The 25,193-nt window shown below is 37.9% G+C and overlaps 2 protein-coding genes across 4 annotated transcripts in view; one reads left to right on the plus strand and one right to left on the minus strand.

Moving 5' to 3' along the window:
- Nucleotides 1-910: 910 nt before the first annotated feature.
- Nucleotides 911-25,193, minus strand: part of MRPL30 (mitochondrial ribosomal protein L30) — a 37,326-nt gene continuing 13,043 nt past the window's right edge. The window contains exons 1-6 of one of the 2 annotated variants that reach the window (XM_037807048.1): nt 13,186-13,340; nt 7,660-7,738; nt 6,098-6,178; nt 3,242-3,388; nt 2,946-3,019; nt 911-2,865 (exon numbers count right to left, since the gene is read on the minus strand). In XM_037807048.1, the coding sequence (XP_037662976.1) occupies nt 2,733-2,865; nt 2,946-3,019; nt 3,242-3,388; nt 6,098-6,178; nt 7,660-7,710 (486 nt within the window). In that variant the 5' untranslated portion in view covers nt 7,711-7,738; nt 13,186-13,340 and the 3' untranslated portion in view covers nt 911-2,732. Of the gene's footprint in view, nt 2,866-2,945; nt 3,020-3,241; nt 3,389-6,097; nt 6,179-7,659; nt 7,739-13,185; nt 13,341-25,193 lie in introns of those variants that run through there. The other variant, XM_037807049.1, reaches the window with a different exon arrangement.
- On the plus strand, nt 13,399-22,734 carry MITD1 (microtubule interacting and trafficking domain containing 1). Of its 2 annotated transcripts, XM_037807046.1 has the most exons (7): nt 13,399-13,626; nt 18,619-18,720; nt 20,345-20,481; nt 20,562-20,648; nt 21,384-21,499; nt 22,403-22,463; nt 22,541-22,734. In XM_037807046.1, the coding sequence occupies exons 1-7, from the start codon at nt 13,476-13,478 to the stop codon at nt 22,634-22,636; spliced, it is 750 nt and encodes a 249-aa protein (XP_037662974.1). In that variant the 5' UTR covers nt 13,399-13,475; the 3' UTR covers nt 22,637-22,734. The 2 variants fall into 2 exon arrangements, with proteins under 2 accessions (XP_037662974.1, XP_037662975.1); XM_037807047.1 differs by lacking the exon at nt 18,619-18,720.

Below are 25,193 nucleotides of genomic sequence, written 5' to 3' on the forward strand. Positions count from 1 at the left end.
ACTTTTTGAGGAATCACCATACTGCTTTCTACAGTTGCTGTACAATTTTACACTCCCATCAACAATGCACAAGGGTTCCAATTTCTCCACCTCCTCTCTAATACTTGATTTTTCTGTGTGTGTGTGTGTGTTTTAAATAAAAGCAATCCTTGTGGGTGTGACAAGGTATCTCATTGTGGTTTTGATTTGAATTTCCCTAATGGCTAATGATGAGCATCTTTTCATATGCTTATTGTATATCCTCTTTGGAAAAATGTTCAAGTCCTTAGCCCATTTTTAAATTGGCTACCTTGGTGTTTTTGTTGTGACTTAAGAGATTCGATACTAATTTTGACATGCCTTTTCATTTTAAAAGAATGTAATTTAAAACAACCTAAAAACTAAAGAGAAAAAAATGGCAAGAAAATGTTTATTCACCCAGGAGTGTAAATCAACATACCACATTGCCACTAATAAATAACTCTTACAGGTTGATAGACATCCATTAATAAAATTGTTGGGACCTGAGCAGTGAAGAACTTGTTACCAAAGGAATTCAGATTTGAATAAGAATGATTTCAGAGATTTAAAAAAAATTCCCAACTTGGTTGGGGGACAGCAGCCTAAAGGTACTTGGAAGTTATTTATGAACAGACAAAAAGTAATTCCCCAATCCTTGCCATTGTTCAAATCTACCATCTTTTCTTCTACATTACCCAGCACTGAGCTTCCCACTGGAGAAACAACAAAACACCCTGCAGCCTGGTGCTCCTAGTGTCATCCCAGCTGGACTCTCAGAGACACTCAGAAATCCTTCCCTTCACCCTGGATGCTGTGCTTCCCTCACCCCAAACTTCCCATGTACTCTGCACCCTGCTCCTCTCCCCCACCACCCCACTGCCCCCCACAGCAAATGACCTTGCCTACTGCCTCAAGAACAAAATCAGACAATCACATCTCACACATTTGTAGGTTTATCTTTCCAACTTCAGAGAAAGGAGAATTTCTTTGAAAAAAGTTTGCTGGGTTAGTAAATAAATGAATGAACAAACAGTTGAAAGGGAATTTGACAAGCCTTTTCTTTTCTTTCTTTTTTTAAAGCTAAGAAAAGGACTCCTAGTCTGTGAAAGTGAGTATGAAAGTAATGAAGTTTGAAATAATTATAAGAGAAAAGAAATAATACTTTCAGTAATATATTCAAGAATAAAATTAACTACTGTATGATTTGAAAATGTGTTCATTAGAGGAAATGTATGCCATTGATCATTTCTAAATACTGAACTTAACATTTAGATTCTTTTTTTTCAAGCTGTGGGCTGTCAAAGTTAAAATTTCTTACTCATACTTTATTAGACTCTTCGAGTAAAAATTAACCAAGGTACTTTCTCCCTTTTTACACAGCACAACAATAGCATTAGCACGGTAAAACAGGTGGCACTAAATTAGCAGGGTTGGCTTTTATTTACACAGACATCTTCAAACCAGCTGCAAACATGACCACCTTATATTCTGATATTCTAGTCTCTCTCTGGCTAGACTGATCTCTTTGAAGGTATCCCTCTGCTTTAAGTCCTCTCCAGGCCTTACACATAAGAGATATTCAGTATTTGGTGAATTAAAATTGTAATTGCTTTAAGCTTTTTAATAAATGTTACTTGGTTTCATTTCTGGTAGCATTTCTGCTAATGCAGTGTCCCAAAACATCAAGACCTTCGATAGGATGGATAATGGCACAACAACGATGCCAGTGATGTTGCCCAAGCAACAAGAGACAAAGTATTCAGACTTCAGGAAAACGCAGGATTTGGAGGTCTTCATCATCACCATTTTCAATTAGCTGCCATGAGGATGTCTCAGTATTGAACCTCTCTCTCTAAAATATTTCCTCCTCCCCATCCTTTAGCTCTGAGGTAGAAAAAAAGAAATAAATAATTCTCCCTAAAAGGTTTCTCCCTCCTTTTTTGTTCTTTTTAAACAGCAACCAAAGAGGTCCCTTAGGAACTCAAAAGATTTCAATTTTGGAGCTAGAAACAGAATGACAGTGTGTTTTTTGAATAAAAAAATTTGATTAAATGCTTTCATTTCACACTTTGGTTCTATGAGGGAGAAATTTACAAAGAGCAGAACACATTTTGTCCAGGCAGAGTGTAGTAATAAAGTTTAGGCAAGATTAGATTTATAATTAGGAGAAAACTGCTACTTTTTTGGCATCTCCTTTAATGAAAACACAAAGCCATGTCCACATATATTTAAACACACTAAGTACAAAGAAGCTGGTCTGGTTGGACTCAATGTTTTATGACTTTGGCTGAACCTCTATCATCTATCACAACAGAATGTAAGTTTTTGAGGAGAACAAGACATATTTTAGTCAGCTTTGGATTTCTCCAACACATAGCATGGTGCCTATGCAAAGAATCACTCAAAGAATTTGTTGAATTCAGTTAAATTAGAAAACAAAAAAAAAATTTTTAAAGTTAATAATGATTCCCTACGGTGACAATGCATCTGAACCTAGATGTTAAAAAAATTGCCCTTCTTACCCATAGTGGAGTGAAACTACTAGGGGAAAAGGGGAGAAAATTAAACCAAATAATAGCACAAAAACCTCCAAGTCTGTAAGTAAGGAAGAATGATGCCATTTTTAGTGAGTGAAAATGACTGATATTTAAAATACATTTTAATGAAAATACGTTCTCACCATCTTTAAATAAAAACAATTGCGTTTTTAAAAATCTGAAACCCCTCTGGCATTAGGACTCAATTCCTTCCTGCCCCACAGGCTTTAGGCGCCACCGCACTACCAGCTCCCCAGTGCTCTTGAGGCACGTGTCAGACATGTCCTCCTCTGTTGGAAGGCCTTGTGGCAGTTTCAGTGGCTGGATTCTGGGACATAAGAAAATGCATTTAGAATTATGCTAGGTACCAAATAAAAAAGACTGCCAACATAACAAGCAATAACACACCTAATCAAATGTTTAACCACTTTCAATCTTGCATTCACCGAGGGGATATTCTTGTGAATTTGAGGGGTATGTGCCTATGAACAAAAGAAACCATGTTATGGATCAGTCTAAAAAGCAGATGGCCCCATGTTTCAGGAAAATATTCAGCTGAAGGCTCATTCTGTCTACACTTACAAACAGATTACACTAAATAATATATTTAAGCAAAAGAAATAAAGATGTACTTTAAAGTTTAAAAAGTATAAAATTTATAGCAAATTTAAACAGCACTAAAGATGACTAAAATAATTGAATACCTTTTCTAATCCAAGCACCTTTATTATATCTTTTTCCCAGTATGGACGTCCTATTGTACTTTTTATTCTGGTAACAATATGCAGTTTATGGGGGTTTTGGGGATCCCCACCATATTTTTCATGATCTGCAGGTGAAGGTTGAAACACCTAGAAAGGAAAAATTATAAACAGTAAATTTTCAACTTACACATAATTTCTCATTCTATGTAGTTACACTTTTTTCCTCAAAGGTACAAAAAAAAGGCTGCTACATAAATAATGATTTCACCCTAAGTTTTATATAATCCTCAACCTCAAACTGAACACTTCTGTAAGTATGATTACTCATAAAGATGGAGCCTAAGAATTTCATTTAAGAAAATTATCACAAGTATGGTTTTTTTTGTTTGTTTGTTTTCTTATTTTTAACCTGTAGATACAAACAAAAGCAAACAGATAACACTAACTCAAAAGGCAAGAGAATTTATTAGCACTACGAGTTGGGCATGAGGCTTTATTCCCCTCCCTATTCTTGGGGAAACAAATGTGTAAGCTAAAAATTATGACAAAATATGAGTATTATAAAAAGTACATACAAAGTACCATGAAAGCACAGAGAGATGACTAATGAACTCTGTCTATGAGGCAGCAGAAGTAGCTCCCCAGACCTGATATTCAAACTGATTTGCTAAGAATCAAAAGGTTCTAGGAAGCTACCCCACAGGAAAACTCCTACAAGTACACATAAATGTACTGAATGAGGACGTGCATTGCAGCACTGTCTGTAATACCGGATACTTTGAAGACAACATCCATGTTCCTCAATAGGAAAATAACTAAATAAATCACGATGCATTCACTGTTTCCTACAGAACACAATGCTGCTGTTAAGAAGAGTAAGGTTTACAGTCTTTGCAGGTGCTAATGCTGAAGAGGGCCTGATATATTCTTTCAGTGAAAAAACAAACTTCCACATCACTAAGTGCAGTGGGCTTATGTGTACCATCTGTCCCAAATGCATGAGTGATATCTTCTAGGATATCTTCTATAGTGATTCTAAGAGTCATAAAATATTTATATATATGTATATCTATCCATCTATCTATCTAAAATGGTCTTGAAGACATTAGATTAAGAGTCATACTTCTAAGAATTCAGATTGTGGAAGAACAGAAGACAAACATAAAAAAGATTATGAAATCATTAAAAATAATATTATAGAAAATAATTCACTGATAGAGCAACATTATGTTGTTAAACAAAGAAAGCAGCTACAGAAGCATTACACATGAGATGATTCTCACCTAAAAAATATACAACAGAAAAGTATGTGGAAGGTGTTGATAACAGTTGTTTCAGGCAGGTGGGATTCAGGGGGGTTTTGGGTTCTTTTTGCTTGCTTGTATTTTTCAACAGACTTTGAAGAGATTTAGGGTGAGAAGAATGGTAGTAGACTGAGGATGGGATAGATATGCCAAAGAAAAAGAGAGAATATATACAGAAAATGTGAAAGAGCATAGAATATTTGGAAAAAACAAGTAGTTCAGTGTGGCTAAAGTGGAAAAAAAGCATGAGAAGCAAGCAGAGGACGAGGCTAAAATGTGTTCCACTATGCCAAACCTTTAGGATTTATCAATAGGGATGTTAAACTATTGAAGGTTTGAAGCAACATGACCCTATTACAAAAAGAGATTCAGAAAGAAAACCTGTGCAAGAGAACACAATGAAATGGAAATGGGAGATCAGGAGTAGGAAACCCAGTTAGGAAGCAATTATGGCCATGGTTTAAGAGCCTGAGATACGATAGCTATACCAGAAAAAGGACTGATTCAGGGACTCTGGGCAGTGAAATAGATGGATTTTGTGGTGGGTGAAGAAGAAAGAGGACTTGAGACTGACTCGGAGACTGCTGGTCTCAGAAGTTGGGTGGAGGGTGGCAGCATCAATGGACATAACTAAAGCAGGAGGGGTGCCCTCTTCTTGTCTGACTGGTTGTCTGGAGGGAAAGTCAGAAAGTGAGTTTAATTTTGGATATGTTCAGTATGAGCTACCTATGAGTTAACCAAGTAGCAATGACTAGAAACCAGCTGAGAATACAAGAGCAAGTTCAGAAGATAGGAAGGGTCTGGAGATACACATCTGAGAGTCATTTTAAGGAAGTTTAAAAGTTTTCACATTTATTTATTCCAGTTGTCAATCAAAACTGCTGCCCTGTTATTACGTATTGACCACTGACAATGTTTTAAATGAATGCTAGCATTTGCATCTATCCTCTTCTCCCAGAAGTTTACAGACTAAAGAAACATGGGAAAAAAAGGCAAAAAAAAGGGGGGGCAGCAGTAGAAAGACTATGCCCTGAAAAATAAAGATGTCTTTGATAAAAGAACATTAGCCACTAATAAAAGACATTAACCAATAGTAATATTATTTTATCTTTAAAAACATCAGTGGAGGGTTTAGTCAGGGTTTTCTAAGGAATGACAGGAACACACAAACCTAGCAGAGAAAATTCAAGGACACAAAGTAGTGACGGCTGAAATGGAGAATAAAGCTGAAGTGCCACTGTGAGAGCTGAAGGAGGAAGCAAGACCCACTGTCTTCTCAGGACAATGGTGATACAACAGCATAAAATACAAAGGAAATAAAACAAGCAGGAATAAACAGACTCTGGGATGATAAAAAACCCACTACCTGTGAGGGCCAGTGGCACAGCTAACAGAACACTTTAAATAATCATCATTTACAAAATTCCTACCATGCTTAGACTCTACACCACTGCATACATCCATGGGCAATATAACATTACAAAAATAAGTACCTTTTAAAACATAACACGTTTTAAAAAGACAGTAACATTTTAAAAAACATTGTTCTTACTTTATCCGGAATTCTTGACCTGGTAAATTTGTGACGAATCCACTCTGTACAAATGAGAGACTCCACCCCTTTTGTCACAGTCTAAAATATGACACAAAACATTTGCATTTTTAGAACTTTGTCTAATGCAAAATCCACACCCACCAATCATTAGGTGAAAAAAGTCTGTTCTGACCTAACCTATACTCGTTAAAAGGTTTATGTCAGCCCCCTAACTGAATGAATACCTCCTATCACTCATACACTACAAAGCTAAAAGCAAATGAATATAGACTTCTAGACCAGAAGTTGGCAAAATTTTTCTATAAAGGGCCAAATAGTAAATATTTCTAGCACTGACAGCTATAAAGTCTCCATCACCAAGACTCAAGTCTGCCTTTGTAAGGCTGAAGCAGTCATGGACCATATGCAAACAGATGGGTATGGCTGTGTTCAAGTAAAACTTTATTTATAAAAACAGGGTAAAACTTTGTTTATAAAACCGGGGTCCTATCTGGCCTATGAGCCATAGTTGCCAATCTCTGCTCTAGACAATGTGCAACAAGTTACTCTCAACAATATAATGTAAAAGAAAGCCAAAATCAGCTTCTAGTTTTCTTGTGGGCCTAACAATGCCATCACGTCTAGTTCCTGCCTCTGATTTCCTCTCTACATCCCTCTAATCCTATCTCTCAGGCTGCTGAAGAAAAAGGATTAATTGCCAGCCTTTCACGTCAAGGAATGCCCTTGTGGATGGATAATACGGGGATGGAGATACAGTACACAGGCTGACAATAACTCAGAACTATTCCTGTCATTCTCTTCTAGCCTTCCTTGAACACCAAAAGCACATAAACAATTAACACGTTCCTAGAGAACAGGAAGGAGGATATGAGAGTGGTAAAAGGAAAACAAGGGCTTTGACACCAGAAACACCGGGTTTCTGATTCTGGTTCTGCTGCCTACTAGCTGTGAGACATCAGACAGGTCACCATCCTTGCAGAGGGTCAGTTTCCCCTGCTGTAAAAAGGAAATGACGCTGCCCTTGCAGGATGGATCTGTAACGCACCTGACATGATTGTCATCTATAGCCACTAGCAGGTCTACATCTAGACTCAGGCCCTTAGGGTCAGGCTAGGCTGCACTGTGGCACTTTCTGGAAGAAAGTCTGGAAGGAAATACATGAAAATACTAACACTAATGGTCTCTGGGTGCTTATCTTTTCATTCTGCTTGCCTATATTTTTCAAATTTCTATGATTAAAAAGGTACTCCTTTCATAACTGAAGGAAAAAAACAAAACTTTAACAAGTTTAAAGCAGACCAAGGGGAATCAACTGTAGTTCTATGTTACTGGCATGCTCTCCAGGAAAAGACCTTTTGTGATACCCAATCCTTAGGGATAAAACAGCAGATCAACCATAAATAAATAAAAAGTAACCCCCCCATTAAAAAAAAAATTATAAAAAAAGGAATTTGGAAAAAGTTCAACTTGCCAGTATGCTTCATAATTAGAAAAAATGAAAAAGTTCATATGGAACATAAAAGGAAAAACAATAATAATTTTTGCCAAGAAACACCCACCTGGAGATTGCCTGGCGGCCTCTGAACCACCAAGTGCAAAATCCCTGCCATTCAGTTTGGTGATTCTCTTCTTTAGAGGCTGTGAGAAGTAGAAAATAAACCCATGGGTCAAATATGTCCTGGATATGGACAGGTTCCCCCTGCTACAGTATTAAAAAAATGAACAGTACAAATTAATTATAAATTCAATTGAAGTTTAACAGTACAATCTTGGTTATTTTAATACAATAAGGGGAAGAATTAAATTTATGAGTAAATGTTTTATTTAGACTTCAGCAAAATCACAGATAATAACTATACATTAACCACAATTCAATTTTTACCCACTGAGTTAGAGCCACAAAAATAGGAAATGGGGTTTATTTACTACAAGATCATCATTGTAAAACTTTTTCAATAATGATGGCAGATCAAGAATGCTGTATTACAGAATCACAGAAAGTTAAAGAACTGGAAGGGACCGAAGAAATCCAACTTCCACAGAGTTCACAATCCTCTTACTTTACACATGAAGAAAATGAAGCCCAGAAATGCACATCACTTTCTCAAGGACATTCAGCTATCAAGAATATGGCTGGTGGGGGGGCTGCCCCAGGTGCAGGCAGGCCCCAGTGCCCTTGCTGGCGCCCCGCACATGCCAGCCCAGGGGGCAGGGGGTGTGGGCCAGACGTGCCGCTCACCAGGGCCTCCTGGGTGGCCACAGAGGTGGCCACCCCTTCCTCTTTCCCGCCTGGCAGTGAAAATATTCTCTGGTCTGAATCCTGAATTGGTTTTGTTGGTCAAGAGAAGGTTATTCCTAACTGTAGCTGTACGTACCCCAGAAATACATGTTCTTAAACTTAATCCATTCCTGTGGGTGTGAGCCTATTGTAAGTAGCGCCTGTTGATGAGGTTACTTCAGTTCAAGTGTGACCCACCTCAGCCAAGATGGGTTGTAATCCTATTACTGGAATCCTTTATAAGCTGAATGAGACTCAGAGAGAGAGAAAGCCACAGGAGGAAGCAGTCGAAATTCAACTGAACCTGGAAGAGAAGGGTGAGGCCAGGACCACAGGCCATGTGCACTGCCTGTGACAGGAGCCCAGGACCACAGATCGCAGGCATCAGCCCCAGATCATCAGCCTTTAGGAAGAAAGCATGGCCCTGATGATATCTTGATTTGGATTTTCTCTTAGCTTCAAAACCATGAGCTAATAAATTCACATCGTTTAAGGACCCAATGCATGGTATTGGCTTGAGCAGCCAAGGAAACTAAACCAATATGTTTCTGATAAATGTATCGGGGCACACACATTCTTCATTAATAGAATATTTGTTCACGTATTTATTTGGTTCTTAAGTTCTTGAGTAGAGTGATTATATAATGAACTCCAAATTGTGACCCTTTTGAAAGTCAAAGAAGAAACTAGGACTATTCTTAGCAAATCAGAATGTATGGTCACCCTATTCCTAAAACAGAAAAGTGGCTAGATGAAGACTCACATCCTGTTTAAACGCATGGACTTTACTGGGAGAAGTGACTGCCCTGGAATAGGAGGTGGGAAGGAGATGTCCCCACTTTATTAGACAAGAATGGGAGGCCCTAAAGTTATCAGGATACCTCTTACAGGTGATAAGAACAAGATTACAAACATCTCACCTGAATAACAAAGACAACTGCAAAGGAAATTAAAGCGCATGAAAGGAGAGTAAAGAAACATTTGCCTGCTCACGAATTTGTTTTAATAAGTGATTACACTTCAGATACCAGAGTGAATAATATCTTTTAACTTAAGCTGTATTTGTTCTCGAGGGACAAATAATATATCTTACATCCTTTCCTAAGTCAAAAAAAAATTGGAAATGTCTCATTTTAAATAGCAAATTCAGATAACTAGCATCTAGTAACTTTATTTAGGAGATAAGAGTTCAGCATGAATGTACATAGTACTTGAGTTATTGTTACTCAATGTTATTTCATAGGACAAATCAATTAGGATAACAAACTGGACTGATTAAATGAGGTTAAAGAGTAAAGGAACTGTTTTTCTCTTACCACGACTTGTTATCAGTCACTATCAAGAACAGTATATATTTAAAATTTTTATTACATAAGAGAAGAAATTATTCTTAACCTTAGAGTAATTAGTGGCAAATTGAATAATTTTTTTAATAAAATGAGATCTTCCCATAAATAGTTTTCTATGGTCTCCTTGTTTTACCTACCAGTATATTCAGAAAAAATTTTTATATGACATTGCATAGCCTTCATGATTTTAAAAGGCTGCCTTGTTTGCCTTTGCATGGATATGCCATAATTTATTTAATCAAACCTCTAGTGATGCACATTCCCCACTTTTCTAGCATTTGAAACAATACTGCTGTGGGCATCCTTATAGTTGAATCTTTGAGAATGTATATGTAATTTTTTTCCATTAAGTTAAATTCCTAGAAACATAATTGTGGGGCCAAACGGATCCTTTTGATACACTCTGCCAGACTTCCCTCCAGCAAGGTTTTACTAGCTTAAGATCCCACTAGTATAAGTCATTTCCCAGCACCCTTGCACATTTTTAATGAATCCAAGATAGTCTGATAAGTAGAAAATGTTTTCTTTCATTTTGTTATGAGAATGAGTGTTTCTAACCATGTGTATTTCTTATGTTCTACATACCTGCTTATTTCCCTAGCCTGTTTTGCTATTACTGTGTGTGTGTGTGTGTGATTGCATATTCCTCACATATTAAAGATATTAATCCAAATGTAATGAAAAATTCACTATTTTTTTTCAATTTTGCAAATAATTTAGGAAAATACAAATAAAACAGCAGTGAAGCACCTTTAAATACTTCCTAGCCCCCACCGCCCCCCCCCATATATATATATAGTCTGGAACTCAAATCTCCTAATTCCTAGTTCAGTGTTTTCACTAAATAATATCACCTTTCTGTTAAAAAAGAAAAAAATAGAACACCCTTATTTGCTTCTTTGTATTTTTTTGGATATTCTTAGTGAACATGCTTTGCTTCTATAATTGAATTATTGCTTCTATAATTTAAAAAAGTTATGTTTATTTAATTAGACACAAAACAATTATAGCTTACTAAAAGAGGTATATGGAAGACAGAAAGACTGTGCTCATAACTACATGTATACCTTGGGTAGGTTACCTAATTTGTGTGTTTCAATTTTTCCCCTAGGAAAAGAAAAAGGCAGTAATACCTATCTTGCAAATGAACAAAATAGTACCTGGCACACAGAAAGCCCTCAATTTATTATTATTACTGTTAAACTGTTAAAATGTTATAAAGCTATAATAAGAACACTAACATCTATCAAAATAGGAGAAATGCTGGATTTCAGTGTCTGCTAGATCCTAGCTTGCTCAAGCTCTGAAAGTCTTACCTCTGATGGGGACAAAACATTGGAGCTAGGAATTAATGCTAAAGTCCCCTGAAAAAAGCCACACTTCTGAAAAATTCCTCAGCAACTGAACTAATCTCTCAAACTTAGTTATGGCTCAGGCAGTTTCTGAAGGGTTAAATACTAAATCCTTAGTGCCCCAAAAGCATGTTATTTTTCTGTCTAACAAACAGCAGGTACCCAGTATTTATTGAATGAAAGTATAAATCAGTTAATGGGTTAGATCTATAGTCCGTTCAACTCAGAATTCAGAAGTACATCAGAAGGTCTTAACTTTCATTCAGAGTTTAGACCTCAAACATTACAATACAGCAAAACTATTTCTAGGTCAAATCTTCTATTTGCTTGGCTGTTTGTTTATATCGTTTGTGTTGAGGAAGAAATGCTTTCTTCCCCCAAGCTCCAATCAAATATATAATGCTGTAATTTCCCCTAAGTTAAGCACTGCATAGCAATCTAGCTCATTTAGTTTGATAATTGGTTAAACCTTTCTCTTATCACTCAGATTTCATCAAAATCATTTTGACTGGTCTTCCTGCTTCCAACCCTACTCCCCTAAGGTCTTTTCCCCATAGCAGCAGTCACCCCATTAAATCTGATTCCCATAGCAGCAGTCACTCCAGTATATCCTCTGATCAGATCGTGTCACTCCTCTGCTTAGAACCTTCCAACTAGCCAAATTTCTCCTTGTTGGAGTGGGAGTTACAGATAAGCAAGAGGGGAATAGAACAATCCACGTATACTGGATTAGAGTTGAAACTCATGTTTAGCTTAATATAGATACCGTTAGGTAATTATAGGTATGTGTGTATTCATGGCTTAGCTCTGTCAGTTGAGAGGGCCTAGAAGCAATGACACCCCAGTAACAACCAGCACACCAAGAGCCCAGATCTTGGTTTCTAATACCATTCTCTACTAAAGGAACCACCACTGCTTAAAGAAATGGCTAATTATAGAGCTGGGGCAAGAGATACATTAGATGAGCCTGAAACATCTTATAGTGCTTTCTATAACTCCTCACCCCTTAAATGTGGGCTATGCACAATAACTTTTCTTTTACAGCTGCAAAAAATAGAAAAATGCAATGCATCACAGAAAAGTATAATCACATTTCCATAAAAGATGTCTGTTAATGTGTGTGCATACACAGAAAAACTCTGGAAGGCTATTGGAAAAACGTTAACATACACCTGGGTCTCTGGGTGATTTTTCCCTTTTTTCCCTAAAGTCTGATAGTTGCTTTGTTTTACAATTACCATCTATGTATGTAATGGTTCTTTAAAAGAGCTATTTCTTTTCTAAAAAGACAGTATTTAATTACAAAAGAACAGGGGCAGGGGTTACTGAAAATGCAGAACATATAATTTCCCGTTCAATTAAATCAAGTCTCTGACGGCAAGACATGTCTACTCTGAACTTCTAGTGACTAACAAATAGTAGACAGCCTTCCTAACTGCCCCTAGGCAAGATGCGCACAAGAAGCCTAAGATAAGTGGCAATCAAAACATGTTTGAAAAAAAATCATAGCTTTTAGTAAAATGTCAAAATCTTTTCATTGCCAACTCCAGACTAGTTTGCCTTCTAAAATGCAAGAATTTAAAAATAAGACAATTTTGTTTTTAAAAGAACGAACTGAACCTCAATAGGAAGCAGAAGTTATGAATAAAGCTAACACACAGAAAACTTTAAAACAAACTTAAATTCCACTTCTCAGGTTGTCCCGCCGCGCCTCTCGACCCTGAGCCCTGAGAGCAGGGAACCAATAAACGGCGCATCCCCAGAGCCCTCGAGCTGGTGCGACACGTCCCCGGACCCCCCGAGCTGGTGGGACGCGTCCCCGGACCCCTCGAGCTGGGCGGACACGTCCCCGGAGCCCCCGAGCGGGTGAGACGCGTCCCCGGACCCCCCGAGCTGGTGGGACGCGTCCCCGGACCCCTCGAGCTGGGCGGGACATGTACCTGGACCCCCCGAGCTGGGACACGCGACCCAATGGAACAAGGTCGGGACGCAGGCGCAGTAGCTTCGGTCCCCGATTCCCGCAAACCCAGACCGCAATGGAGAAACTCAATCAGCATCCGCACAGGATTCCCGGATAAGTACTCCTGGTGGAAAAACCCCACTCACCAGCGTTTGCGGCTGAAGGCGCCGGGAAGGTAAAGGCTGGTCAGCCGACCCTCCTCAGCCTCCCCACAGAGCGGAAGCTGAGCAGGACACCCGGGCGCGTCACTCTAACCCCGCCGCCGCAACGCGCGCGACGGGTGGACCCGGGCCCTTCAGTTCCGGCCGGGTCCCTGCCACTCAAGCAGGCGGGTGGGACGAGAGCGCAGGCGCGTCGGTGTCACGTGGGCACCCCAGGAAGCGCGGGCGCACCCACCTCGGGCTGCCGTGGAGTTTCGGAGAAGCTCCGCCGAGTGATGGCGAAGCCCGGGCAGGGGCAGGACCCGGAGAGCACAGCCGCGGTCGCCATGCTAACGCGGGCGGTGGAACTAGATTCGGAGTCCCGGTACCAGCAGGCCCTGGTGTGTTACCAGGAGGGGATTGACTTGCTCATGCAGGTTCTGAAAGGTGAGGGCGAGCGAGGAAAAGGGGCTGGGTTCAGCTGTGTCTGGGGCGGAGTTAAAGTTATAAAACGATTCTTCTAAGCTTCGAGAAAGCAATCAGACACCCAAGGTGGGATGTCTACCCGACGACTGGGCCGGTTTCTTTTGCATCTTTGATAAATCCATGTCATTAAGAAAAAAAAAGAGGGGCTATTCTAGATCTAAGAAGACTTAGAGGTAACCAAAATACAAACCTTGATAGAATCTGGATTCGAATGAACTGTAAAATATATTTCTGGCCAATTTGAGAAGCTTCACTATAGATTGGGTGATATTAAAATTATTAATTTTGCTAGCTGGTGTGGTTATTTCAAAAAATGTTGGCTTTTAGAGAGGCAGTCTGAAGTGTTTCGGGAACAAATGCCGTGACCAATTAAGACGCCCCTGCAGGAATAAGATGAGAGTGATAAGGGCCTTAACCTAGTGGGTGACACCAATGTTAGGACAAGGCTTTGGCACATGATTGGATGGGGGTGGGAGTGGGGATGGGGGATGGGATTCTAATGGGTGCCAAAGATGGCTGTGAGGTTTCAAGCCTGGAAAACTGAGGCTTAATGGTTGAAAGCTGGTCCCACAGTATCAAACACTGCCAGCTCATCAACGAGGACAATTAGGAAAGGGCTACTACATTTGTAAAGTGGAGGTCACTGGTAAGTTTAGCCTTAAGACAGTTCCAGAAAAGTTTTGTTTCTAAAAACCAAATGGTAAATAGTTACATTGAGAAGGCAAATGTAGATTACCTTTTGAAAAGAGTGTCAGTAAAGGTAAGAAGAGAGAAAAAAATTCATAATTTTAAAGTGCAGCAAGGTTGAGGAAAGATTGTTGTTTTGCTTTGTTTTGGCGGGGATGGGGGAATTGGAAAGATAGAGCATGTTTATAGGCAACAGCAAAGTAACAGTGTTAACAAATGAGGAGTTAGATTAAGTGTAGATCTAAAGGGAGCCCAGAGTGAGGTATATGGAAGAGTTTGGAAAGAATTACATGGATGATAATCATAATGACAGTTAAAATTTATTAGTATTTACTACATGCTAGGCTCTTTTATAACTAATCTTCTCAACAACTCTATGAGGTACTATTACTATTTTCATGTCATAGATGAGAATGCAGAGAGCTTCACTGTGGTGGTTTGAAGCTATAGGTACCCCGGAAAAACACAGTCTTAAAACTAATGCATTCCCATGGGTGTGAATCCATTGTAAGTTGGACCTTTTGTTAAAGTTACTTCAGTTAAGGTGTGCCCAGGATGGGTCTATCATATTACTGGAGTCCTTTATAAGCAGAATGAAATTCAGAGGAAGGAAGAGAAAGCCACAGGAAGTAAGAAGCTGAACATCAATAAAACCAAGAAGGGAGAGACCAGGCGATGCTGCCATGTGCCTTACCACTGACAAGCTAAGGACCAAAGATTGCCAGCAGCCAGCCTAAAATGCCACAGTCTTTAGGAAGAAAGCATCACCTTGATGATGGACTTTTTTTCCCAGCCTCAGACAGTGAGCAAATAAATTCCTGTTGTTTAACCTGACCCATTTCATGGTATTTGCTTGATCAGCCTAGGAAACTAAAACAGTCACATAGCCAAAATGGCAGTGCAGGTTTTGAAGTAAAACAATCTGACTTCAGAGACTGCTGTTAACCACTGTCTCTTCATAAAGAGATCATCAGAGGATTAACCTTGACAAAAAGACAGGACACTTCAAGGTTTGTGTGTTTAGAGGAGCATATATCAACCTAGTTGAAGAGTATGAATTCTATTACCTTAACATGAACAAACCTCCTCACAAAAGAGGTATGGAAATGTTAGGATTTTCTTGTGCCACTGTAGTATAAGCATATGAAAGTAGAGGTTTACATGTTACTGACTTTAGCAGTAGAAGGACTTGAAAGGGAAAGATTTAGTACTGTACTGATATTGATAAATGTGGGCAGCAACCTAAATGTTCATGGGTAGGAGAGTGGTTGGATAAACTATGGTATATCCATGCAATGGACTATTATGCTGCTGAAAAAAAGGAGGATCTTTATGAACTAATAGGGAGTGCTTTCCAGGATACATTGTTCAATGTAAACAAAAGCAAAGGACATAGAGTATCTATGGTTTGCTATCTATGCCAGTTTGGATGTATTATGTCCCCCAAAATGCCATGTTCTTTGATGCAGTCTTGTGGGGGCAAATGTATTAGTGTTGCTTAAATTGGAATTGTTTGATTGAGTGTTTCCATGGAGATGTAACTCAGTCAATTGTAAGTGAAACATATGATTGGATAATTTCCATGGAAATGTTACCCCACACATTCAGGATAGGTCTTAATTGGATCATTGGAGTTGTGTAAAGGATTTCACGGACAGAAGGACCTCAGAGCAGCTAAGAGTGACATTTTGGAGAGCAACTGAGAGTGACATTTTGGAAGAGCAGCTGTAGCTAAGAGAGGACAAAACACCCCAAGAGCAACTCTATGGAGAATGCTATTTTGAAACACAACCTGGGAGCAAGCAGACACCAGCCATGTGCCTTCCGAGCTAACAGAGGTTATCGGGATGTCATTGGTATGGTGAAGGTATACTTGTTGACGCCATAGCTTGGATACTTTTATGGCCTTATGACTGTAACTTTGTAACCAAACAAACCCGTTTTATAAAAACCAATCCATTTCTGTTGTTTTGCAAAAGGGCAGCATTAGCAAACTGGAACACTATCTTTCATGTAAAAATAAATAAGAAAATATTCATGTATCTACTCATTTGTTCCAAAGAATTACAGGAAAGATAGAGCCAGAAACTAATGAGATTAAAGTGTGGTGGGTGGAAAAGGAGTGGGAAGAAGGGGGTAATGGAAATGGGGTAGCAGGGATGTGGAGGGAGTGACATTCTGAGTTATTTCATTTGTAATACCCTTAAGGTGGGGAAGAAAATAGGTAACCTAAGTATGTTTGGAAAATAGTATTTTCACTGTCATCTATAAGATTAAAGAAAAAACAAATAGTATACCAATATTGTATTGTGTTCTAATTGGTAGATTTTCTCACAGGAAAATGGGTTAGGAATGCTGAAACTACGTTATGTGTATACTAGGGTTGTAAAAGTAAGTACATATACTAGGTATAATAAGAAAAAAGTTACAAATAAGGAAAGGGGGAAGGCTAGAATGAACCCATGGTATTGAAGGTATAAGCATAAACTCATGTTTTTTAAGATATGTATACACAGATGGATAGACACAAATAAATACAGATGTATATGTGTTAGTAAACCTACATATATTTCTAGCTTTGTTGGCTGAGAAGGTCTGTAAGTAGTGATGGAACCCTACCCCCCCCCCCCCCCACCTACTGCCCAGAATTTGGTTTCTCAGTATCATTCTCTAGTCAAAGGAACCAGGCTCCTTGGAGAAATGGTTGATTGCAGGGCTGGGGCAGGGAAAATACAAGATGAGTTTAGAGCTCCTTGAGCCATTAAGTAAGGAAATGCTCATAAGATGGGGACATATCGAAAGGACACAGGGGCCAACATGATGGAGCTCTGAAGCCAAAGCTAGTGATAATTGAGCAAGAAAATGATAGTGTTGGATTATAAGCCATAGAATAAATATCCATGAATCCAGTGATATAAATTAAAAATTGAATAAGCAAATAAATGTGGGAGAAGGGACCATCTTCTTTATAGTAGAATCCCAATTAATAGATTTAGAGGGAAGGATGGAAATAGAAAATCACTGTTTGGCAAACATCACAGTAATAATTGTTACAGGCAAGAACCATAAATGGATGTTGGGCAAAAAAATGTGCAACAGGATATTTGCATAGTCGCAAAGTGTCTCCCCACAAGATACCTATTAATTACAAAGGAGAAATTAGTGACTTGACAGTGGAGAAATCTGTGGAATTTCACCTAAACCAAGTGATAAATAATAAGACCTATTGATATCATGTACCCACTGAGAAGGGCATGTCACTTCTGTGATTCTCTTGCCAAAAATGCATAACTTCAGCTAATGAGAAAATATCAGATGATCTAAAAGAAGAAGCATTCCACAAACTAACTGACCAAGTGTCAAGGTCATTAAAGGCAAAGAAAGACTAAAGAACTGTCACAGATTGGAGAATAGTAAGGAGACATAACTAAATGCAATGTGGGATCCTTGACCAGAAAAAGAATTTCCTTTAGAGGGAAAACAGGTGAAATTCTAATAAGGCTTGTGGATGAGTTAATAGTATTGTAGCCATGTTTATTTCCTGGCTCTGGTAATTGTACTGTGATGATGTGACATGTTAACATTAGGGGAATCTGGGTGAAGGGAACTCTCTGAACTATTTTTGCCACATAAATATAAAATTACTTCAAAATAATATGTTTTAAATCTGAGTGTTAAAAATGAAATTATTGTGGAAAACATAAGAAATACTAAAGGGAAGGAAAGATGGAGAAATGATTTGGTGACTGACCTGGTTGAAGGGGAGGGCATGGGGTAAGATTTTATTGATAACGTATATTCAAAGATAACTTAAAGTTTGGGGGGGTGACTGGGAAAATTAGCATTAACTATAATGGAGACGTCTGGAAGAGAAGTGGCTTTGTGGAGGAAAGAAAGAGACTGTTTGCTATCTTTTGATTATGCTAAAATCTTCAAATTTGTAGGTAATCAGGACAAAATAGTGCTCAGACTTGGTTTGACATGCAATAAGCCCCCTTTCTTATCCCACCAGATTTGGTGTTCCCCAGAGGTGAGTCATGGTATCAGAGACCCCACTCCTAAATAAAAGTGCTTCAGATGCTTAGTGCAAAAGGGAAGGGCCTGTATAATCAATCCAAAGTTGAACCTGTCAGCTGTATATTTTAGAACAGAGGCAATCCATGCTAAAGGATAGGGAATTCTTGGGCCACTAGGGAAACTGGCAATAATGCCTGTACTAAAGAGAGACTGTTTTGAAAGCTTGAGAATATATTTTTAAATTTATAGGCACCAAAGATGACGCAAAGAAACAGAATCTCAGAAAAAAAATTACTGGCTACATGGATAGAGCAGAAAATATAAAGAAATACTTGGATCAAGAAAAAGAAGGTAAAGAGGCTGTTTCAGAAAATGTCCATCAGCTGCTGTGATTCTCCCAGTGTTCTGGCTCCTGCCCTTTGCAGCTCTGTGTGGTCTGGACCATTTGTCCAGGGGAGCTTTACTCTGCATTTCCACTCCTTTATACAGAAGCAATTCTTAACCTTTAGTTGTTGTTATTTTGGTGGAGAGGGGGGCAGGAATCAGAGACCCCTTTGAAAATCTTTTGAAAGCTATACATATTGCAGAACTGTGTATGCTGTTTTAAGTAATTCACAGATCCCTGGGAAGTTGATGTACTGACTCCAGTTTAAGAACTACTACAGAGGAATACTGAACGTAAATCTTGTGTTTTGTTTGTGCTTTTTTTGAAATAGACAAAGTCATTAAAGTAGCCAGAGAAACTCTTGGGACTTCGCTTGGATTTTGTTGGGAATCAAAACATTTGAGTAGTTAAGTATTTCTAACAATTAGAGGTGAAGAAGCTATTGTTTCCTATTTATTAGGTACCCTTCATGAGCATTCAGTTTACAAACATCACAGCTGCTCTCTGTGGCCAGCGATACCTCCACCCTCAGAAACCACAGCTGTCTTCCTCTCTACACTTCCAACAGCCCTCTCCCCACCTCCTCCTAGTATTCTGTAGCAATCCATGTCCTGGGTACCCATACTGAGCTCCTCTGTCGAATGGGGATAAAATAGTTTCCTTCACCCCAAGTTGAGGTCTCGAATAACATTTCCCTCCAAAACATTGATGAAATAGATGTGTAGGTTTTATAGTGCCATCAGCATTGTCATTTGAATACAATGAATTAAATTAACCTAGGTGTCCATCTTGGCTTAAAAGTCAATGCACGGTTTCTAACATTGTATCTGTGGAAATATTTGGAACAGAATCTAATTAAATTGACTTAGCTTAGAATCTAATTAAACTGATTTTTAAGTGAAGTTTAAAGTACAACCATCATGTAAATCAGAAATATGACCAGTAGGGGTCCTATTTTTTTTTTAAAAAAAAAACCTTAAATGTCTCTGATAACTTATTCAATAATTATTCATTTTGAATTAAAACCAACGACTCTCCTACTGAGCCTCTGACTCAAGTCTAAGTCTTTGAATTGGGTTCTTAAGAAAGTAATATAAACTGCTGCTTAAAGTTCTCTCCAAGTTCTAAGAAAGACTTCTGGAACTCCATATTATACTGCAATTCATTCACTTTAACTATTAAATTGCAAGACATAAAAAGATTTAAGTCTAAAGAGAAGGACCAGATAGCCATTGAGTTATGCCTTGTGGTTCTAGCCATAGTGACAGGAAGTTATCAGACAACTTTATACATAGGATCCTCCCTTGAATAAACTCCTGGTCTATAAGATCCAGTTCAAGAACCTGTTCCAAGAAATCTCTGGACTTTGTCCCCCTAGCCTCCATGAGGGCAGAAACCCCATTTGCCTTATTCATCTCTGTATCTGTAGCATCTTGTAATTTGCAAGAATTTAGTCATTCAATAAACATTTGCTGAGTGAATGAGTTTTTAAAAATTTGTTTATACCTGATTGTGATTAATCGCTACAGATGAAATATAATATGTGCAAAAAGTGGCTACTGTTTTATTTTTGAAGCTTGTGTTTTTTAGATGGAAAATATCACAAGCAAATTAAAATAGAAGAGAATGCCACAGGTTTCAGTTATGAGTCACTTTTTCAAGAATACCTTAATGAGACTGTTACAGAAGTTTGGATAGAGGATCCTTATATTAGACAAACTCATCAGGTAAATGAAATGGACTAAAATATGAAGCCTGAGTATTTAAAATATACTTGTTAGTAATAACCCATCCTAATGTCTTTCAGCTGTATAACTTTCTTCGGTTTTGTGAGATGCTTATTAAGAGACCATGTAAAGTGAAAACAATCCATCTTCTCACTTCTCTGGATGAAGTAGGTACCTGAAAGCATTTACTCTTTCTTAACTTTCTTAACTTTGTTCAGTTACAAGATACAGTCCAAGCAGGGAAAACCTGGACATAATGCTTCAGCGAGATCTGTCTCCATGGGAACTGACTTACAGGGCATCAATGATAGGCATAAAACATTTGGAGAAAAATGCTATTGATTTGAGTATATTGACTAAATATTTTGCCACTTTGACAAACTCTCTCATTAATTCAAATAGTTTGTCAGCTTATTCTCTTGGATATTCTAGGAGGCAATTACATTGTGTGTAATACTGACAATTTTGTCTCTTTACCAATTATTTTATGTCTTTCCTTCTCAAGGTTGTCTGCGTGGGCCTTCTGTGGGACAGGAGCGGGATAGTGGCCATCTCTATCTTGACTTTGACTTAAGTGGGAATGCTTCTAAATAATTGTGATTTCTTGGATTAATTTGAGAAGGCGGCAGCCCCACCTGAATGACTAGAAAGCATTAATAAAATGCATTTTAGGAGACCAGACTGAGTTACATAATGTTCACATTAGAAATAAATGATTACTTTGATATAAACAATTGCTCTTAAATTACTTCACATTCCTTGGTTGCTTCTTTGAGACAACAGAAGTAGAAACTAGTATAGAACCTTGCCATTTAACTCATCTCTGATACTCATTGCATAGCTTAGGTTTAACTTAATATATTAATAATTGAGGGAGAAGATTATATTTTTGCTATTAACAGGGCACTGGGAAAGAGCAGCAAAGAAGTGGCCTGAAAGAAATAAAAGAGTCACTCAAGAATCATGGAGTACTGTTGGAATTGGAATACTCTTCTTCAATACATGACCGAGAAATTAGGTTAGTGTATGGTAGTATTTTAATTTTTAAATTTTTATGCAATTGAAATAAATATTTTAATAACTTTTAGTAAGTTAGGCTTTATTTAATTGCATTTAAATATTAAATTTAAATATTAAAAACTCAAATGCAGCCCAATTTTAGAATCTTATGACTTTTGAGACAAAAAAAGACTTGGTTTACTTTATCCTGTGTGAGTTTCATATTTCCTGATGGAATAAAATTTATATGCTCTATGTCATGTGAGAAGAGGAAGTACTTTTCTATCTATTCAACATTTACTAATGATATTGGTATAATTTCCTTTTCTAGTGAAATTAATATTAATGTGGCTTTATTTCTTATGGTTTATTAAATATTCTGGTAGGCATGACAGTATTGACAGCTATTGTAGTGATATGTTCCCTTCTGTTTAGCACGTTGCCCTTGATATGTCTTAGCAGTACCACCCTGAATTTTAATGAAAACTTAAGCACAATCTAAGTGTGCCAAACAGATGAAAATGAAGCTGCTCTACTTAAAGCAGAGGCCAGGATACCCCCTGAAGCAGAGCAGCAGGAGGATTCCAGAGCTCCTCCTGCTCACGTTGCTCATTTCTAGGTAGGGGAACCCCTGAAAGACCACCGCAGTTGGCCCAAGTACTCGTTGAAACTAGGAAATTCTCATCAGCAGGCTGGAGTTCAAGAGTAACATTTGATCAAATCACCTGATTGTTTTTACAAACATATTGTTTCTGTGTAGACACAGCCCATGATTAAACCAGGTTTAATTTGATTTATACCACTGGGGGAAGTGGCTTTCTTTGTTACTGGGAAATTTTACTGACACTTAATACACAACAGCTTTGATATTTGTCTGACTTAAATGTGTCTTAAAGATAATACTATATACTAATTTCAATAGGTTCAACAATGGATGGATGATTAAGATTGGAAGGGGACTTGATTATTTTAAGAAACCACAGGTAGGATATAATCTTACTAGTGAGTGTAGCATACTATTTGTATCATTTTTAACAATACTCTCTTCTTCTCTTCTTAGAGTCGGTTTTCCCTTGGATATTGTGATTTTGATTTAAGACCATGTCATGAAACAACAGTGGACATCTTTCATAACAAGCACACAAAAAAAATATGATGTATTTTACATTATATATTTACATTATGTATTCCTATTTTAAGTGAATATTGGTTTTTTTTTTACTTTGTACGGATCATTGCTTTTATGTATAAATTTACCAATAAACTTAAATTTCTACTGATTTTTGGGTCTATTGTTGCAGTTGTGTAAACATTTCTGAATATTTTTGTAAATATGCCAGATTTACAGTGTTTCTTTTCAAATCATATAGTTAATTTAAACGTTTTACCCACTTTTCTCTTTATTTAGCTGTTGGAAACTGAGTCAACAAATAATACACATCTCATATGAACATGGATTGGATGTTAATCTTGCCCCTGGGAGTTTAGAGACCAGGCAGAAAAATCTTTGTGGATTAGATTGCTCGTAAGACAGATGGGCTTTGTGGTCTTATAACCAGAAAAAAGTACAATGTTAATTTTGTCACAGTTAAGATAACTGTCTTTGGTGGACATTCACCAACATTCAATTGTCCAATATTACATAACTCCATAAAGGCAAATTAACCTATTAGTTACCTACGTGCATTTTGCAGTTCATTCACCCTGGTGGCACATTTGTAAAGCCCTGCAGCTTAGAATTAACTGTTCTGTGCAAACTCATCCATCCAGATGCCAGTTGAGTGGTTGGAGAGAAGATTTGGTTCTAGGGAGCTAGGCTGGGAGAGGGGGTTTATGCCAGAGGCAGTCAAAAATCTTAAAGGACATGCTAAGCCAAAGACTGTAGAGGGGAAATGAAGAACCTGTGATGGGGAAGACACATAGACACTCCACATTTGGGGAGGATTCCAGCAGGGTTCCATGTTGTCGAGGACCAAAACCCAGTGGAAGCCATGGGAACAAGGTTGGGCACAGTGTCCTGGCCAGCTTTGGATTCCAGAGATATATTTTGCCTTTGTGGACCAGCAGTACATGATTGAGTTATATAATAAAAGGGCAGGAAGGGCTTCCGGAAAAGTTCCTGAAGATTTTCTTTGATGTATGCAGGTACAGGTGTTGATAATGCTGAACCTGAAAGTTTTTAGACTCAAACCAGTTTTGCCATGCTTTATTACATAGAAGTTCAGGGTCTCCGTAGAGCACTTGGACAAGCATTGGACCTAATCTTGGATCTAACCTTTCTGCAGCATATCCTAGCTTATCTTTCCAGGTACCCATGGCTCTGTGGAGGTGGAATGGCTTTTCTTCAGCGGAGAACATTTCTTAAACTGTGCTACTGTCACATTAAAATAACAACTAATTTCTAGAGCATGTGGCTATGAATCCACACCCTTGTTAACTTTTATCCAATGCCTATCAAAATCCTGGCTAGGAGATGCTATTTAAGGAAAAGAGTCTATAGACAAGTTATCCATTATTCTAGATATTTGAAGTTGTACCCCCAGATCATATTAGAACATCTGAACACTATCCAGAGCAAGTTTGCCTACTTTTAAATAAGAAATATGCACGCTTTAAAAACTATAATCTTTATGGAAAGATGTAAAGGATAAGCACTGGAAAGACAAATAATACTCCTAAATGGGAAGACTTAATGATAAGATGTCAGTTTTCCCTAAATTAATTTATCAATTAAATGATAAAGGAGACTAACTCTTAAAATGTGTGGGTATAGGAACCAGTAAATCAGTAGAATAGAATAAGGAGTCCAGGAACATACACGTGTGTACGTCTGTGTGTGTATGAGAATATATGTGCGTGCGCATATGGGTATTTAGTATATACTGAAGGTGTCATTTCAAACTAGGGGGGAAAGAGGAGACTATTCAATAAATGGATGGAAAAAAATAACATTGGATCCCTACCTTACAACACATAAATAATTCTAAATGAATTAAAGAGGTAATTAAATGAAAAATCCAAATACATATTTTTAAAAGCCTCCTTAAAAATATACTAAGGCTTTTCCAAAGCATAACACAAAACCCAGAAACTATAACAGTCAAAGATTTAATTATGTAAATATTTAAAGCTTGAATAAACAAAGTTAAAAACATGAGATCAAATTTATAACCATAGAAAAATTATTATTCCTATTATGTAAGGAAGATGCCAGCTGTCTAGTAGGTGAACTTGATGTTGCCTCCGTCAGCCTCGTCCCAGGCCTGCTCCTTTCAGTAGTTTCTCCCCCTGCTGTATCTTTCCTGTCAGTACATGCCTCCCCATCTAGATCCCACCCAATTTCTTTGTTCTTCATAAAGCAACTTCTTCAAAGATCTCTCTATACAGTTGTGGTTTTTTTGGTTTTGTTTTTTTTCCCCATTTCCTCACCACCCAGTCACACTTTAGCTCACTTCAATCTGGCTTCCTCCACGGCTCTCCACTGAAACTGCTTGTGTCAAGGTCAAGTGACCTCCACATCATCATCTCTAATGGGGACTGTTTTTTTAATGACTTTTTAAAAAAATTGTGAACTTTAACATATACACATAACAGTGATAACTTTAAAAATACGATTTCACAAGTTGTTAGAGTGCAAATCTCAAAGAATGTCATGGGTCACAGTTCCACAACTTCAGCCATTTCCATTATTGTAAAATACACATAAAGGTGTG

This window comes from Choloepus didactylus, chromosome 17 (assembly GCF_015220235.1).
Source record: "Choloepus didactylus isolate mChoDid1 chromosome 17, mChoDid1.pri, whole genome shotgun sequence".
NCBI lineage: Eukaryota > Metazoa > Chordata > Mammalia > Pilosa > Megalonychidae > Choloepus > Choloepus didactylus.